At 55.8% G+C, this 18,189-nt stretch overlaps 1 protein-coding gene across 5 annotated transcripts in view; it reads right to left on the reverse strand.

Moving 5' to 3' along the window:
- The window catches only part of COL5A3 (collagen type V alpha 3 chain), a 35,586-nt gene that overhangs the window by 16,167 nt on the left and 1,230 nt on the right, over positions 1-18,189 (reverse strand). For 4 of the 5 annotated variants that reach the window (XR_005055559.2, XR_012124439.1, XR_012124440.1 and 1 more), the window contains exons 2-33: positions 15,384-15,545; positions 15,098-15,287; positions 14,865-15,021; positions 14,077-14,181; positions 13,662-13,811; positions 12,011-12,124; positions 11,759-11,905; positions 10,439-10,486; positions 10,325-10,366; positions 9,959-10,021; positions 9,570-9,644; positions 9,381-9,464; positions 9,138-9,194; positions 8,998-9,051; positions 8,749-8,802; positions 8,155-8,208; positions 8,017-8,070; positions 7,773-7,826; positions 7,365-7,409; positions 7,211-7,264; positions 7,001-7,045; positions 6,793-6,846; positions 6,637-6,681; positions 5,630-5,683; positions 5,486-5,530; positions 5,295-5,348; positions 3,867-3,911; positions 3,723-3,776; positions 3,488-3,595; positions 3,026-3,079; positions 824-877; positions 32-76 (exon numbers count right to left, since the gene is read on the reverse strand). Coding sequence is in view for 2 of the 5 variants with exons in the window: in XM_036995176.2 (XP_036851071.1) it covers positions 32-76; positions 824-877; positions 3,026-3,079; positions 3,488-3,595; positions 3,723-3,776; positions 3,867-3,911; positions 5,295-5,348; positions 5,486-5,530; positions 5,630-5,683; positions 6,637-6,681; positions 6,793-6,846; positions 7,001-7,045; positions 7,211-7,264; positions 7,365-7,409; positions 7,773-7,826; positions 8,017-8,070; positions 8,155-8,208; positions 8,749-8,802; positions 8,998-9,051; positions 9,138-9,194; positions 9,381-9,464; positions 9,570-9,644; positions 9,959-10,021; positions 10,325-10,366; positions 10,439-10,486; positions 11,759-11,905; positions 12,011-12,124; positions 13,662-13,811; positions 14,077-14,181; positions 14,865-15,021; positions 15,098-15,287; positions 15,384-15,545 (2,420 nt within the window). In the remaining 3 variants the exon portion in view is untranslated. The remainder of the gene's footprint in view (positions 1-31; positions 77-823; positions 878-3,025; positions 3,080-3,487; positions 3,596-3,722; positions 3,777-3,866; positions 3,912-5,294; positions 5,349-5,485; positions 5,531-5,629; positions 5,684-6,636; positions 6,682-6,792; positions 6,847-7,000; positions 7,046-7,210; positions 7,265-7,364; positions 7,410-7,772; positions 7,827-8,016; positions 8,071-8,154; positions 8,209-8,748; positions 8,803-8,997; positions 9,052-9,137; positions 9,195-9,380; positions 9,465-9,569; positions 9,645-9,958; positions 10,022-10,324; positions 10,367-10,438; positions 10,487-11,758; positions 11,906-12,010; positions 12,125-13,661; positions 13,812-14,076; positions 14,182-14,864; positions 15,022-15,097; positions 15,288-15,383; positions 15,546-18,189) is intronic. The other variant, XM_036995651.2, reaches the window with a different exon arrangement.

The raw sequence follows: 18,189 nt of genomic DNA on the forward strand, positions 1-18,189 counted from the left end.
CAGCAGGTGGAGAAGCCCCCCACGTCCTTACAGGTGGTCCCCGCTCTCCTTCCAGGCCTGGCTGCCCTGCCTTCCCCTGGAAAATAAACCGGGTAAGGGAAAAGCAGAAGAAAGTGATGACGCGAACACATACACACCCTGAAACAAACCCAGAAAGACGTCTGCTGCATATTTATTCATTAGCTTTTCACACACACACAAATACAACTTACACACACAAGCATGCAAAAATCAGACACCCAACTACACCTATGATTGCACCTACAGGGTGAATGCAGCCTGAGGCTGACACATGGAACTCATCATGCAGTATGTCCCTTACACATGTGTATACTCAGTGTAAACACGTGTACAGATTCATGAGGTCACAGCCCTTATAAACACAGTGCATGCATGCTCATGTGCAGAAATACGTTCATTTGCACACCCAAGATGCACACACAGTAACACAATGCACATGTGTATACACGATCTCCCAGTGTATGCAGAAATACACGCACATATGTGTACACCCATACCAGTTTACACACATGTATGTGCCTCTCACACACGTCTACAGTCACACCACATACATGCAGGCTCATGTCCTTGCTCACCAGGCACAGGCCCCAGTCTCAGACCCAGATCCACAGGAGCCACCTGTGCTGTACTGCCAGGTGGGGTCGCCACTAAGTGCCCCACATTGCACGCGGGAATATGTGCACACACCAGTGCCGCCAGGCTCAGACACAGCCACCGGGGCCCACTTGCTGTCATGCAGAGCCATTCATGCTGTTCCCAGGCAAGACCTTCCCTCTTTCCTGACCCCTGGATCATGACTCACCCGCTTCCCTTTCTCTCCTAATGGTCCCTGGGGCCCAGGAAAGCCAATAGATCCCTGAATAGAGAGAATCAGAGACAGATGGGGTGAGGAGTGGATGGTGGGCAAAGCTGATCCCCATTAAGCCACCATCCTTCCCAGAAGTTTCTGTGGTCCCTCCAGCTCCAGCCTCCTCCAAGGTACCCTCTTCCCTCCTCTTCCCCCACCCTCCCTGCCAGCTCTATGCCTACTCCAGCCATGTCGGCCTCCTCAGTGCTGCTGGGGCACACCAGCACGCTTCTACCTCAGGGCCTTTGCATGGCTGCCCCCTCATCCTTTGCCTTAAATGTTCCTCTCAGATTCCCCCAGAGGCAGCTACTCCTCATCACTGAGACCTCACTCAGATGTCCCCTCCTTCGAGAAGGCTTCTGTCACCACATCCTCCAAGTCACCCTCTGCCAATCACATTGTCCTAGTTTGCTGGTCCCATACCATTTGTACTGAAAGGACCTTGTTCACTTGCTTGCTTATTGAATGCCTGTTTTCCCCACTAGGGCATAGCCCTCTGGTCTTATGCCCCATGGCCTGGCACATAGCAGTGTTTGCTTAATATTTGTTAACTGACGTCAGTGCTGTCCTGTCCATCTCTGGGACAACTTCCCTCCACCTGGTGGAACACATCACAGGCAAGCGCTGATACTCCCTCCTATCCCTCACGGTCTCTTGAATCCCAGACCTACCAACTGGACTAGCTGTGTGGCCCTGGACACATGGCTTAACCCCTCTGAGCATCAGTCTCCTTGTTTATAGCCTGGGGATACCAACACTACCTCCCTCACAAGGTTTTAGTGAGATTAAAAGGATAATGTGTAGAAAGTATTTAACAGGGTGCTTGACACGTAGTAAGTGCTTAAAAAATGTTAGCTGGCACTGTTACGCTGCTGATTATTGCTACTATGGAACGGATGGGTGTCCCCTGGCCTGCCGATTCATATGTTGAAGATCTGATCTCCAGTGTGGGACCTTTGGGAACCAAGTAGGAGCCCTCATGAATGGGATTAGTGTCCTTATAAGAAGAGATTCCCCTCTCTCTCTCTTCCTAATGTGAGGACACAGAGATAAGAAGGATGTCGGCAAACCCGGAAGATAGTCCTCACCAGAACCCAACCGTGTGGCACTCTGATCTCAGATTTCCAGCCTCCAGAACTGTGCAAAATAGAACTCTGATTTAAGCCATTCCATCCCAGGCACTGCCGTTACAGCCACCGCGGCCCGTGAGGTAACTGCCACCCCGCGCCTTCTGATGCACGGCTGGCTGCCCACAGTGATTGCCCTTGGTTGGGAAGTTTTGTTCTAACTCTCATGAGAGGTTCTGAGTTCTATTCTTAGTGATGTTACCTTGAATCTACTCCCCAACATGTTGATGTCAGTTGCCCTTGGTACTGGAGTCCTGAGACTTAATGAAGGTTTACAGAAATGGGTGAAATGCAAAAAGGAATAGAAAGACGTCTACCAAAGCTAAGTTAAGTGGCAGAGACTTGGTGCAACGGGAAGTCATTAAAGGCACGGGCAAGACAGTGGTACCAGGCTGAATGGCAAAATGTGTAACTCTGGATGGATTCTGCACTCAGATTTCTTCCCATGTGTCTTTAACTTTCTGCTCCACTTTAGGTAAACAAAAACTATAACTCGTCCATGATGTAATACGGGTGGGGTTTTAAGCAGAAAGACATGTCTCATCAGTAGCCTCATCCATCAAACCACTGGCAAATATGTGCACTTGTATTTAAGCACATTTGATTGTAAATGATAATCAATCCAAGGCATAGAAGATACGCATCTTTTTTGATTCTCCTCCTTACTGACTTTCATGCCAAATAATAAGGAGCCTACAGTTTTATTATCAGAATCATCAAGGTTATCATAACTAAATGGATGGTAAATATGAGGTGAAAGCTGCTGGTATCTCCTTTTTGCAACAGAGAAAGTGGCCTCACAAGATCTGTCTGAAGTCAGATAACAAGGGGTGACTTGCTCAAGGTCACCTTACAGGTAAGCGGTGGGTGTTGGAGCCCAAGTCTGTCTGAGGCCAAAGGCCACATCTTATTCTGTCCTTCACTGACCCATGGAGTGGACAGCTCACTGCCCAGACCACAGCCTGGCTGCCTAGATATTAAACAGTCTCCCAACCCAGCCCCTGCTTGCCCTCGCCCCCTGGCTTCTTACCTTAGGGCCCGGGCGTCCTGGGTAACCCGGGAGCCCTGGCACCCCCAACTTGCCCTACGGAGAGATTATGGGACAAAGGTCAGAACCTGCAAGCTGGAGGTCAACGGGGCAAGAGCACGGTGGCAGGGGCCGCAGTGAGAGATTCAGAAGCATGCCTTCGAGGCCTGGTTCCTGCCTGCTGGGGGGTGTCCATGGGCAGTGCATTCTACTGGTCCGAATCTCAGTCTCCCTGTCTGTGCAATGGGAACAGAAAGGCCTGTTGCCCATGGTTATGGGATAAAAACCGGAATTGCTCTGTAACTCTATGTTGGGGAATTAAAGGAGAGGATGGGATAGCATAGTAGCTATCTCCTGACATCAGAGATAAAAGAGCAGAGGGCAGGAGGCAAAGGCCAGGGAGCATGACCACGGGTGGGAGGCTGGGGGGTGGGCTTGGGGGTGTGGGGGCCAAGGGCCATTAACCTTCTCCCCAGCCGAGCCTGGGGGTCCTTCCTCGCCAGCCAGCCCCTCTTGCCCCTTTGACCCTTCAGGACCATCTTCACCCCGGGCACCTGGGGGTCCGGGCTGCCCCTGGAACAGGAAGGAGCTATCAGTCCCTCTGCTACTCCTGCCCCCATCGGAGCCCCAGCCCACCCCCACCCCTGTCTTCCCCAAGTCCCCCAGACCCAGCAGACCCCTCACCTGGACATGGTCTTACCCGATCGCCTTTAAGCCCCCCATCACCCTTGAAGCCCAGGAAGCCATCCTCTCCCTGTGGAGACAATGCAGAGGTCAGGGGTCAAAGTTTCAGGGAAAGGACCCAGCCAGAGCCCCATTACTGGGGAATCTCCTCCCTTCTCACCTTCTCTCCTTTCTCCCCCTGGAGGCCCCGGTTGCCAGAGGTACCCTGAAAAATAAAAAAGCTCTCAGCTCCCTCTCCAGCTTAAAGAGCCCCACAATCCTGTCCCCTGTCCTGAAACAGCCAGGACAGTCCCAAGAGGATGTCAGGCCAGAGTTGGGGGCGAGGGGTCAGCCTCAGAGGAAATGACCTCTCCCCACAGCCCGCTGTGTGGAGTGCAAGAGGCTGCCTCCCCACCCCCACCCCCGTTTCCAGTGGCTGCCTCCCAAGGTCATCTGTGTGGGGGAGTGCAGGGAAGGCCAAATTTCCAAGTAATTGATTTCCATCTCCCGGGGACACTGTGTCCACAGTTCCTTCTGGCAGGAGAAAGGACGCACATTCCAGGCACCAGCCTCATTCAAAGGAATGTTCCTCACTACGCTGCCTACAATTCGACTCTGTGCCTGGCAACACGGCAAGTCTCTGCTTGGCTCTAGCAACACAGCGGCACGGCTCAGTGTAAGCCCAGGTGCCGCTCACACCAAACCCTGGGCTTGGGTCACAGGAAGGCTGCACTTGGCTACCAAGAAACTGGCTCATGGACTAGAGTGAAATTGCACTTGGCTACAATGTAACTGTGTTTTGACAATAGCATGACTCCAGCCACAAGACAATTTGCGTGACCACACTGCAAGCGAGCTGAGCTATAATTGTTCTCTGGCCCTGGCTACAATGTAACTAGACTCAGCTACAACAAAGCCTTCACCTATATGTATAACATGCCTGGTTCCAATGTAACCCGGAGCTTGGCCACCCACAGGGCTCAGCAGCAGCTGCAATACTATAGCCACCTCCTTGGTGGTGATGTAACAGCCTGCCAACCATGCAAAAATGTGAGGCGTTGGCTCGGAGCTACCAACAAACTCTGTTCTCAGACCACAGGTGACACATACCTGTGCTTGGCTACAATCTAATTGGATTCCACTACCAAATAGATGTGAATTCCCATATTCCCGCCCTTGGTCAACGGTACACCTCTACAGGGCTGCAGGACAGCTGGTGGCTTGTCCCAGCATTTCTACACCTGTGGGTCATGCGGCTCTGGGCTTGAGCTAAAACGCAACCATGGGCTTGACTGTAAGGCGCTAACCTGGGCTCGGATGTGGGGAGATGTGGCATGCGTGCTTCCAGTGAAATGGGTCCCGCCTCTAAAGGGGTTAACTGTTCTCAACGACAAGGCAATAGCCATACTGTATGCTGCCCTCTGGCTGACCCACTCCAGAGCAACACACACGCTTTAATATATGTGGGACCCGAGCCCCACCCCCACCACACCTTGCCTGGCAGACTGATTCTGCTTATCACACATGCAGAAATTTCTAATGCAGCTGGTCCCCCCTAGAGCCACTGCTGGTGAATTACCCCCACCTGTAGGCACCAACTCTCACCTACCTTCACACCCCGAGATCCAGGATAGCCCAGGGGGCCTGCCGACCCTTGTGGACCCTGAAATGGAGATAGGATCATTTTCTCCCCACCCCACCCACATTCTCGGCCACTTTATCCCCCTCCTGGTGAGCCCTGACTCCTGAACCTGCCTCCCCACCCTCATGCCCAATCCACCCTCTCTCCAGGTCACTCACCTGGGCCCCCTTTTCTCCCATGGGGCCCTCATGGCCTGGGTGACCCTGGGGGAAAAAACACTCTAAATTGTCAGAGACCCAGATTTGCTATCCAAATTCCCAAGCTTCTCCCTTCTCCTCCTCCTTCCAGCATCCCGGTCTCACCGGAGGGCCATCAGATCCAGGGAGGCCTGGGATTCCTGGATTCCCAGGGGGGCCCTGAAAGAAGACGAATGGTAGGGGGAGACTGAGGGTCTCAGCACCTGGCATTCCACCAGGAACAGCCCTACTTGGACAGGCAGCCACATCAAGATTACAGAGTGAGCAAATCCCATGGGCCAGGAAATCGATCCCCAGCTCAGCCCAGACTTGCTGTGTGACCCTGGGCAAGCCCCTTCCCCTCTCTGAGCCTCAGAAATCCTCTGCCTCTGGGAGGGCTGAGACAATGGATGTAAAAAGCAGTGTGGGAGCTATTTTGGTTGGAGAGAGGGCGGGGAGTCCCCAGCTGCACCCCTGCCTTTAGAGGAGGGCCTCTCATCCACAGCTCCAACTTAAGAGGAGTGGGCCTAGGCAGGCATGAGGTGACCCACTATGTCCTACAAATGAGTGACAGGTCCAGGGGTGGGCACCTTGGCTCCGCTAAGCCAATCAGATTGTCTACTGAAATTTAAACATTTGGGATACCTTACGTCACAGAAATTAGGATCAGATGGATGTGGGTAAAGAAACTATAAGTTTGTGAGGAGCTGGGGACTGAAAGGGAGACAAAGCAGCCCAAGGCTGTGTAGAAGCTGGGGGCTGAGGACAGACTGGGATACGTGCAGAAAGAAGCCCGTCTGCCAGGGGAGACAGAAACAGACATGCAGACGAACAAAGAGGACTCCACAACGCCCCAGAGAATGACCCTCCTGGCCCATGAGTCTTGGTAACATTTTCTGTGACGGGCCTCTAAGGGTTCCCCTGTACCCTGACAATATCCCTTATGTGATCTAGGCTTGGTGGCTTCCTGTTTCTTGCAACCAGCCCTTTTCCCAACAATTACACTTTGTAACTGGGCATCTTGCAATTTATCACTATCCAGGGCTGGCACACAGGGCCGGAGGGAAGCTTTCTCTGTAGACAGAGTGGAAAGCAGACATGAGGGGGTGGCGGTAGGTAGAGCTGTCATTCACCTTCTCTCCAGGAGTGCCAATGGGTCCCTGGGGGCCGGGGAGTCCCTGGGGACATCAAAAAAGAGGGTAAAGGGAAAGGTTAGGGAAGCCAGGAGTAGTTTATGACATTGGCAGCCCACCGCAACCCCCCACTTTTGGGAAAGATACGGCTCAAACCTGGGACCCAGGATTTCCCTGCTGTCCTGGAGGGCCTGGTTCTCCTGGGGGACCCTGGTGAGAAAGTGGGGGTCCTGTGAGGCTGGAAGGGATCATGGTATTCGGGTACCAGTGAAGTTGAAATAGGGGGTCATGGTTGTGGACAAGGATAGGGGGGATCATGGGGTCAGTACCAGAAAGCATCAGGGGTCAGAGGCAGAACGCGTACCACATTTCCTTTGGCTCCCGGGGCACCATCAATTCCAACTACACCCTGAGGGAGGACAGGGAGTGAGACCCGGGCAGACATATGCGCATCGACACACTGAGAGGCTGAGGTAGACAGGTGCTCGGGCAGGGAAGCCAGGCAACAGAAATGCACATGGAGGGAGGTGAGGAAGGGGCAGGCAGGGATGGAGGGGGACAGTGACATTCTTACCGGGTGTCCCAGGGGGCCTGGAGAGCCTCGAGGGCCAATCAGTCCACGGGCGCCCTACGAAGAGCATTCCTCCGGCATCACTGCTCTGAGGCCTTGTGAATCCCGACACCCTCCCCTGTGCCAGGCAAGGGGCCCAGGGGTCCCTGATACTCACCGGCTCTCCGGCCTGGCCAGTGGGCCCTGGAGGCCCCTCTGGTCCCTGTGGGAAAATGTCATCACTTGGGAAGGGGGAGGTACAATTCTCGGGGAGCCACCTTCCCTCACCCGGGCCGCCCCTTCCAGAAGATCCCGGAGTCATTGCATGCGGCAGGATCCAGCCGACCGAGCCCATGTGATTCGATTCAGGCTGCTGACCCCAACCTCAGCCCTGCCACTGTGAGTCTCACCTCCGAACCCCCTCAGTGACTAGCCCCCTCTGTCTTTTTGAGGGCCGCCCCTGCCCCGGGGCCCCCTAATCCTTCAGTACGGACCCTCACCCCTCATCTGTCCCCTGAATATTCCTCCTGGACTCTTGTTCTGGTTTTCTAGCTTCCAAACCAACTCCTAACTCTTCCCAACTTACCTTCTCTCCATCCTCTCCAGGGGGCCCAGGCTGCCCCACATGGCCAAAGTCACCCTGGAATGGGGAACACAGTAGAGTTCAGAATGGAAAGGGGGAGGTAGAGATCAGCACCCCGGGAAAGAAGATGGGGCATAAGGGGTGAGGACTCAGACACAGGGGTGGAGGCTCTGCTACTGGGGGCGGTGAGGACATCATAAATACTGGGAGGGAGCTTGGGCACGGGGGAGGGACTTCACACGCTCACCCTGTGGCCCTTCTCACCAGGCAGCCCTGGCAGGCCATCAAAGCCCCGATCACCCTGCACAAAGAGACACCAGTTGAGCCCTGAATCCTCAACCCTAACAGAAGTCCCTCAAGTCCCAGTCTCGGCCTTATCACCTACCTTAGGTCCCGTGTCCCCTGGGAGGCCCCGAGCACCGTCTGCTCCAGAGCGGCCCTGTGGGCGAGGTTGACATCAAGATACCTATACTAGGTGTTGAGCACCTCCCTCATGCACAGCCCTGTCCTGGGGGCTTCTTTGTGTACCAATTTAAACTCCCAAATATATCTCAGATCCATCCGTTATTCCGTATCCCTGGTGCCTTTGTTCTCATCCACATCACTATTGTCACAAAAATTAAGAACCCTAATCTTCAGTTTCTACTAATTGCCCTGCTGTATGTTCTTCGTTTCCTTTAAAACTGGAATTATCTTGTTTGCCATTTCCCCTGGCAGACCAGTCTTCTCTTTGGTACATGCTGCTCCTTCTACCTGGGAGGCCCTTCCTCTTCTGTTTACCTGGGTACTCAGAGCTTCGTTCAAGCATCACTCCCTCTGGCAAGACCCTCCTGACCTGGACAGATTCCTCTGTCACACAGTCGGTGGAGTTGCCATGCCCTTATCCCACCTATGACACCAGCAGACCCTGGGGGCATGGAGCAGAGGCTCAGGTTGGATGCTGAGGGATGGATATCCTGAGGACCTAGGAGTCACTCACCATCTTTCCCTCTCGGCCAGGGGGTCCAAGTGGTCCCTGAAGGCCTCGGGGGCCCTGGAAGAGACAGAAAAGGAGGAAGGAAAGGGGGAACAAGGAGGAAGAAGTTATTTTAAACCATTCCCTAGGAAAGCCAATGACTGCAAGGGTATCCCCAGTCCCTTTGTCATTTTCCCCAATAAGCCCTTTATCCTGTGGCTCTGAGGGAAGACCCTTTTCATGCATCCCTGTCCCCACCCCCACCAATCTCACCTGTGGCCCCATTTCTCCCATCTCTCCTTTCAGACCTGGATACCCAGGGAGACCCTTGTGGAAAGGAGATGGGATTGCAGTTAGTGGGAGCTTACCACCCTCCACCGATATCCTCCCCCTCTCCATGCCCCCTTACTCACCACGGGGCCTGGGCGCCCAGTCAGCCCCACAGGGCCAGGGGGGCCTTTCATAGAAAGCTGTAAAGATGGAAGGGAACAGAGCTTCAGGTATCCCACAAGAATACCAACACCCCCCAAAAAAGTCATCTTCAGGAGACAATACCCACCTGCCTTCTGATGAACTCTTCATTACCCCCCTTTCTGTCATTCTCTCAATGTCCTCCTCTTACCCCCACCCAGGTCCCCCAATTCTCTTCTACTCACCTGAGCCTGTTGCAGCACAGCCTGAGCCTGGGCCTGCTGGAAGGAGACTGGGGGTCCTTTGAAGGAGCCACTTGCAAACTGGAACTAGGGAGCAACTAGTCATGAGGGGACCTCAAGGAGAGAACCCCGCCCCAGGTCAGGACTCCACCCACGCTCCCCAATGGCTGGGCCACCCCTCTTGCCTCTTACCGGCATCATGATCACAGTGCCTGGTAAGCCCCGGATCCCATCAATGCCAGGGATTCCTGGGCGGCCAGCAGGGCCCTGAAGGAGGGAGAGATGTCAGGGTGGGGGAAGAAGGGGAGAGAGGAAGACACAGACATTGAGAGACACTCAGGGACAGAGACAAACAGAAGGAGAAAAGCAAGGGCAAGAAGGAGGCCGAGTGGTAATTCACAGATGGGAAAAGCGGTGAGGGGGTAGGGCCAATGCCAGCTTTGGCACACTGTCCCTGGCTCCGGCAGCCATCCCCAGCCCCAGTCTGCAGTCCCTGTTCAGACACGCACGTTCCCCACTTTAGCTCCACAGCCTGAAACCTCATGCCCTGAGATGAATACACCCCAGAGGGAGGCTCTTACCGGCAGACCAAGGTCCCCAGGGAATCCTGGGGGGCCAGGAGGGCCTGAGGGGCCGACCACCCCCTGTTGGGGAACAGAAGAACAGAGGTCATGAGCAGTACAAAGTTTGCCTTCCAACCCACTGCTGACCCTGACCCCATGCTGACCTCTGTACCCCATCGCTGGGCATTCCCAGTCCCTCAGTACGTACCAACCCACACCAGCTGCGGGCTTTACATTCTGACCCTCTCTGGACTAATCCTTTGAGCCTCAACTGTCCAATAGTCTTCAAACGATCTGGCAGTATTACACCCTGCCCCCCCCCAGGGGCTCAAACACCCCAACCAGGAGAGAAAGACGAGAAGATGAGGTGCAGCCATGACTCACTTGGGGTCCTGGGGCTCCTGGAGGTCCTTCAAACTGCTGCCCCTGAGGGAGAAGGGAGTGTGACCCCCGGCCCAGCCCAGACCCGTCCACCTTATCCCGGACCCAGGCCCTCACCGGCTCAGTCGCGGCAGGCTCCCCTTTGGCCCCCTTCTCTCCGGCGCCCTGCGGCAGGGGAGTGGAGGGAAAAGAGGTGTGAACTGTGAAACCCGTCCACACACACCTCCCAGCTAACCGACGTCCCTCCCCCCCACACACAGCCATGGAGGGTTCATCCTCAGGGCTGCCTCCACGGTCCTTCCTGCGACCGGTGTGTTTTGAGTAGCTCAGCCTCCAGCTTCCACCTGGCCGCACTGAGTCAAGGTGAGAGCACCTACGCTGGAGTGTGCTGTGGGGTCCTGACCCTGTCTCTGTCTCTCCTTGACTCCCTCTCTCCCTCTCTCTGCCTCCAGGCCTTTCTGTCTCTCTACCCTCTCCGCCCTGCATCTCTAACCAACAGCTAAGGGACTCTGGGTAACTCATTCAGCTCTGATGGCCTCACCTGCAAATTTGGAGGGTGAATGATGATTGTATTTCTCCCACGGGGAGATGAATACATAGAAACAATGCTTGGCACAGACAGGCACGCAGGTGAGTTAGTGAGCATCACGCCCCTCTTCCCCTATCCAACACCAAGGCTAGAATCTAGGCCCCCTTCTCTGTCTGCATTATTTCCCTAGGCAATATCATCCAATCCCTTGGCGAAAGATGGCATCATTCGCTGATGAGTCCCAAGTCTTTATCTCCAGCCTGGACCATCTCTCTTGAAAGCCAGAATCTTCTCACCAATCACCCGCTTGATATCGCCATTTGGATGCCAAGCAATTGTTGCAAAGTTAGCACATCCAAAATGAGATACTTCACATTTTCCAACCTGCTCAGGCTTCCCTGTCTTACTCAGTGGAGCCACCGTGCATATGCCTGGTCTGCCTTGCATCTTTCTGCGTTTCCAGCAGCAAGATCCAAACGGAGAATGACCCAGATCTACTCTCCCGTGCATCTCCACCGCCACAACCCTCCTCCAGGCCACCGCTCAAGGCGGCACGGTGGGGGAGGGGGGGAAACCACTGCTGCCTCTCTGGCTCCCCCTGCTGTCCGTATACTGCTTAGCAGCCAGAAAGAGCTTTTGAAAATCCGAGTGGGACGTGCTCCCCTCACGTGACTTCTCCTTGCGCTCAGACTAAAACCCAAACGCGTCACCCTAACCTCGGAGCCACCCATTAGCTCAGTGCCTGTCACAGTAGTGAAGTATCTGTCAATAGTGCACCTGTCAGTGCACTGGGGTGGTGGGAAGGCATTCTAGGCAACATAAAAAAGAAGGCAAGCGAGAATGTGGCCCCGTGTGACTCCAGTTAGAAGTCACCCCTCCCTGCACCTAACCCAGCCCCTCACGCTCACCGGAAAGAGCTGGAACTCAGACCGAAATAACTGTTCTGCTGCCCGGAAGTGGGGGCCCAGGGTGGGGCCATCTCCTTCTTCGTCTTCTCTGGCTACCGCTGTCTCCGGGGTCCCCGATTCAGTTCCACTGCCTGAGTCCAGACTCCCCTGGGGACATTGGGACAGACGGAAGTCTCCCCCTGACCTCCTCTCTGCCTGCCGCCCGCACTGCCCCAGGACCCTCCCTCTCAGTCCCGTCCGCTTCCCACCGACCTCCGGCGCGGTGACATTGCGGCCAGTGCTCCCGGTGGGGCTGATAACCAAAGGTGTGGGAGTCGGAGGCCGACTCGGAGCTGGTGTCTCTGCCTCGCGGGCGTCAGAGGAGGTCTGGAGTAGGGATGGGGAACGGACGGGTCTGGGGTCAGGCCAATAGTGGCAAAAAGGAGACAAGGAAGGACAGCACCCTGCCCCAGGAGCGCCGAGTCCGGGGAGCGGAAGAGAGGAAGATAAAAAAACAGCAGAGGGTGCGGGGAGGGGAGGCAAAGGTGTGCTGGCTGGGCCCGAACAGCCAGCAGGGGGCGCCCTAGAGTGTGGGGGAGGCGCAGGGCTGGGCCAGGTCTGAGGGGCCTGGAAGGCAGAGCAGCGCTGGTTTCAGAGCCCAGTAGTCAGAGTCAGGGCCCCGCACTCAGGGCCAGGCTCCTGGAAGCCTATCGCACAGGTCACCTCCGCAAGGCAGAGCGCAGTGGTCAGCTGGCCAGGACACAGCCAGGGAGGGAGGGTAGCTCCTCCTGGCCTGGGCAGCTGCAATGGACCTGGGTCAAGGGCACAAGGGCTCTGGGAGGTCCAGGTGAGGGGCTAGGGCTGCGGGGAGGTAGGCTGCTCCTGGTGTCCTTGTTCTGGGCTTGAAGTGATCATTTCTTTCTCCCTGCTAGTGCTGAGATCAGATGTAGTACAACCAGTAAACCCTCAACCAAGGACCCCTCCCCAGTGACCCCCCAACTAATGACCCCCATCAATGTCCCCTGACCAACGATTCCCACTAAAGAGACTAAACAACGACCTTCATCATTGCCCTCTCACCAGTTATGCCTATAACCAGTGCCCCACCAGCAGCCCCCAATTAATGACCCCTATCGGTGATTCCAATCAGTTACTCTCCCATCCAGGGACCCCCCAAACAATAATTCCACTAGCCAATGACCCATCGGTGCCTTCCCAACTAATAACCTATCAGGGATCCCAAATGAATTATCTCATCCATGACACCCTCAAAGTCATTCCTCCAACTGGCAACCCCACTATTGTCTTCCAATCGGTGGTCTCCCACTGATGACCTCCCCAACTAATGAACCCCCACCATTAACCTGAGACTAGTGACATCAATAACACCAACAGTGGCCTCCATGCATGATCTCCAATATACCCTCCAACCAGGGCCACCCCAAACATCAACCCCAATCAATATCTCCCTATGGTGACCCCACAAACCAGCAATCTCTATCAGGGAGGCCAAACAGTGCCCACCCCCATTAGTGACTCGCTCAGTCCATAACCCTTTGGGGCAACCTCAACCAGTCAATTCCAAACAATGACACCCTGAGCAGTGAACCCATCATTCACCCCAGCCAACGGCTGCCCTTAACCAGTAGCCCTCATCAAGAACCAACCCCCTTATAATAAGGTAATCACCTGGGTGTGCCCCCTACCTTCAGTCCCCCAGAGCTGGAGGTTTGAGGGGGCAGAGATGGGGGAACTCATAAGAGAGGGTCTGCCCCCCAAAAGTTATCAGTCAGCTGAGAGAAGTCAAACGTCAGGGATTGGAGACTAGAGGCAGAAACCTTGGATGAAGCACCAGTGATCAGTGGGCGTCAGAGGCCAGAAGTCCCGGCCAAAAAGCAGAGGTGAGAGGCTGCGGATCCCTTACCTGGTTGTCCAGGGAGCCGGGAGGAGGACTGGGGCTCAGAGTCGCCTTGTTCTTCTTCCTGCCCTTCCCCTTACGACCTCGCCCCTTTTTCCTCCCTTTTCCCTTCCCCTTCCGTCGACGGGGAGGGGCTTCTGGGTCAAGCTGAGGAACCTGCGAAGAGGACCCCAGTCAGGTCCAGAGCCCCAGAGGGGAGGCCCCACCGCTCAGGTCACCCGGGGCCATGCTAGCACGTGGCCCATTAGTCCTGTTTTGTAGCCAGGGTTCACTCAGCTCTATGACCTGGGCTCAAGGTCAATCCCATGATCTAGGGCCAAGGTTCACCCAGCCCCATGGACAGGGGTCAGAATTCACTCATTCCTGAGACCTGGAGCCAAGGACGACTCAGCCTGTGACCCGGGACAAGCCCCTCACTCACCCCTGTGGCTGTAGGGTCCACAATGTCACAGCTGGGAAGGTACTTCTCACAGGCCTGGAAGGCAGCCTGGGGGTCTGGGCTTATCAGCAGCTCCTGAATATCTCCCTGGGGAGAGGGCAGGGTGGCCACAGCCTGACTCCCACCCCTGTCCAAGTAGCTTGGTGCTTCTCCATCCAGAGCACCTTGAGTATACAGAGGGGGTGGCCCCGCTCCAGCCCCAGGGATCCCTCTGCCCCTCAAAACAGAGAAGGAAAATCCTATCAGGGCCACCCCAAATCACAACCACACCCCCCACACTCCCCAACATCAGCACCATCAGAGGTGCATTTGCTTCTTGGTTCTCCGGCGCATGGTGACAGCTCTGTGTGCCAGGTGCCCTTCTGGGCAGTGAGGTAAGGAGACAAACACAAGGGGTGAGGTCTCTGGCCTCCTGGAGGCGACAGACACAGCAGTCACCAGCAACAGCTGTCACAGAGCCACACACCTTGCCGCCACCCATCACAACACACAACCAGATGCCATCACAACGGCCAGCACAGTCCCACATCACACACTTACGCTCCCACCACCAGCCAAGTGTGCACCATCAAAATAATGGCTTCATGGCCCTACAAGCTCACGCACCACAAAGACACACGCTGATGTGTAGTTCCCTCCTCCCAGCTTCCTGGCACTAGGCTGAAGTTGGACATCTCCCTTCCCCAATCCCTTCTCCAGATGCAGGCTATGGACGAAATTCCTTCCCACCCTCTGCCTCAGTTTCCCCTATCACTGAATCCCCGCCCTACCTCAAAAGTCTCTTCCCCGAGGTCCTGGGTTCCCAAAACAGTGAGGCCCGCTGTGCTGATGAATCGAGTCCCCTGGCCCAACACGGGGTGCTGAGGTTCACAGTCAGCCACCAGAGTCACCACCCCACCATCCACACTGACTGCCACACGGTGCCACCTGCAAGGAGACAGTCTCAGTGGGGTTGCTTCTCCCCTCATCTCTCCCTGAACCCCCCCACCCTCTCTATATTCACCTGCCATCCATGAGGTTGACCTGCTGGGGGAGGGGGCTCAAGGAGTCCCCTAGGAGGCCCGGCGCTGGCCCCAGCACCAGGCCCAGCTGCCGGGCACCACCCTCGTCGTAAATGGATAAAAGGACAGATTGGTTGGCTGGCTGGCCCCGCAGAGTGGTCAACACAGAGAAGTTCTCAGGAAAGTGCGCGTCTGGAGGGGGCAGGCAGAGGGAAAGGGGCAGCTCAGATGGCCTGGCAGTGACCCGTGTGCTCAGAGTGGCCCTCGGCCCCTCCTGCCCCGACTCACCTGGGAAGAGCTCCTGCGTGGGGATGCCGAGAGTGCTGGCTTTGCCTACCCTGAATGCCCGGTCGCCCTCCGGGGCCCTGTCGGGGCAGAGGCCAGGCCCCTCAGGGACCCCAGCCTGGCCCCCCCGCACGCCCAGGGCCTTCAGCACATCCACGGGGTCTGCTGCAGAGAGAAGCCAGGGTACAGAAATTCCAAACAAGCTCAGGACTCCACGGGAAGGGCTCACGTTTGGTGGACCCATCCCCTCGCTGTGTTCAGGGGTTAAAGCAAAGGAGCAGGCCTGGGACCTGCACCCCCCTCACCACCCCACAGCTGTTCATCAGCCTGCTGACTCCTGTTTTATTTTCCCTTGAATTTTGGTAAGGAAAGAAAAGGGCTGACCTAGTTCTGGGATGAATCAAAGCTTCCTGGCCTGAGCCCCAGCCCAGACTGTCCCCCTCTGCACACTCCCCCGCACCAGCTCCCTGGGGCTGCTTCCCCGGCCTAAAGCCCCCTTGCCAGGGCAAACGCTGGGGAGGAGGGGCTCCTTGTGCATGTTCTTCCCCCACCTCCTCCCTCTGATCTCCTTCAAACACTATTCCTCTGACCTCCTTCTTGATCTCCACCACCATCCTCTGACCACCATCTTTCCTGATGCTTCCAACCTCCTCCCTTTGACCACTGCCACTTCGGATCTCTTCCCTCTGACCATCCCCACTGACCTCTGCTCTGGCCACCCCCGCTGACCTCCTTCCTCTGCCTAACCCTGACTTCCCCCAGTCCCCCACTGACCTCCTTCCTCTGCCTTCTCTCCGGTTCCCTCCTCTGACTATCTCCCTCTGGTTACCCACCCCCACACCTCCTCTGTCCCAGCCTCCTCCATCTGACCTGCAACCTCCCCATTTCATCTCCCTCTCTGACCTCCTCCTTATGGCCACCTCTCTCTGATAACCTCCTGATCTACTCCCGCTCATTCCAGTATAGGACAGGCCTGGTCTGGCCTAACCAGCTCTTAATCAAGACCATCCTCCCAGCCCCACCCCACTCTGCCTGGCCAGTGCTAACTGGAACCACATGGCTTGGGCAGGGGTGGGCGGGGGCTTCCCCTGGGCCCAAAGCCCCTGCCTGATCTCCCCTCCCCCCTGAAGACTGTCCCACTGACACCCTGACCCAGCCTCTTGGCAGGAGCCAGATTCTGCCGAATCTGCCCATGACCTCACCCTGGGGGCGGCTCTGCTGACCTCACTATCGGGAACCAGGGTTGGGGGCCAGACTTGGGCCAAATAAGGGCTTGGATGAGGGACCCCCATCCCAGCTCGTCCCAGGTCAGACTCCTAGGGGTCCTGTCCCAGCCTCAGCTCCCTCCATCCTCCAACCCCGAATCTTCCTTTCTCCTCCCTCTCCCTCACCCCCACTCTGTCCCACTTTCCGTGTCAGTCTTTCCAGGTCTCTCTCTCTGTCCAACTCTGAATCAGTCTCTCTCTGGCTCTCTAGCTCTCTCTGTCTCTCGGTATTTCATTGGTATTCCATCTGTCCCTGTGCACGTCCCTATCTCTGTGCCTCTCTCTTTCTCTCTGTGGATCACTCTCCCCATCTCTCTCCATCCACACCCCCCAACCCTGCCACCAGCAGCAGCCCCATTTCTAATTGCCTGTTTTGTGGCTGGGCTATTATTAAGAGATATTTGGGTTATAGTTCCCTGGGGCTGCGATCCGGGCTCCCAGGCTCTGCTAACCACAGAGGTCGCGCCCCCATGGAATGGTTATCCCAGCTGCCCCCTCTCCAGGCTGGGGCTCCAGGAAGGGCTGAGATCCATAGCCCCACCCAGCATGGCTCTCCCAGGCTCTGCTCTCACCCAAAGTCCTGTCTCTATGTAGTGGGAAGAGGTCTCACCAGCTGTTCATTCTCATTTAAAAAATCCTTCCCGGCACCTGACGCAAAATTCTCCTGCTTCAATCTTGCACTCCTTCTGTAATGACCTTTCAGAAACTGACTGCCCTTTCTTTTCATGGCTGGCTTCGTGACAAAGAGACACACAAGAGGCATTGAGTCCTGCCTGCAGGGCCAGGGGGTGTGGGGGTCTGTCAAGGACACAGCCTGCCCTTCCCCCAGAGGGGGTCAAGGCCCCAGGGAGATGCTGGATGGGGTCTAGGACATGGAAGGAGGCAGGCAGGGACTGGGCTAGAACATGTCTGGGATCTCCTCAGAAGTGTAGGAGAGTGTAAGTGTGTGCGCCAATGTGTATATGTCCCACTATGTACATGCGTGAGATTGTGCAAACATGTGTGTGCCTGTACATGGTCCAGGGAATGGCTGAGCATGTAATTTCTGGATGCATCAATGTGTACAAGTATTTGGCCTATGATAGAAGACTAGGATGACATGTGGCTGTGTGTCCATGTGAGTCGGGGTTGCAACAGTGGGCTTGTGGTCCAGTGGTACATACGTACAGGTGAGTCTGATTGTAACAGCTCAGGCTTGAGATGCGGGAGTGTGGTTATAGGTGAGAGTGTGGCCCAGTCAGCGAGTATGTGGCTGGTTGTGAATGCTTACTGTGTTGTGCGGATGCAGCCGAAGCATGTGTGAGACTGAAAGCGTAGGACGGTGATAAGCTGTGACCATGCGGCCAGTGGCTGACAGGATTGCCTAGGCGTGGGCACCGGTGTTTAACATTCCTCGTGTCCCAAGGGCTTATATTCCGAATGCTTGCCTGAGATTGCAGACTGTGGATGAGTGAGCATGGGAATGGGAAATGGGCCAATTTGGGATTCTCCACGTGAGCAGGCACCTCCCTGGACTCCAAGAAAAAGTGAGGAAGTGTAGATGG

Source organism: Manis javanica, chromosome 13 (assembly GCF_040802235.1).
Source record: "Manis javanica isolate MJ-LG chromosome 13, MJ_LKY, whole genome shotgun sequence".
Classification (NCBI taxonomy): Eukaryota; Metazoa; Chordata; class Mammalia; order Pholidota; family Manidae; genus Manis; species Manis javanica.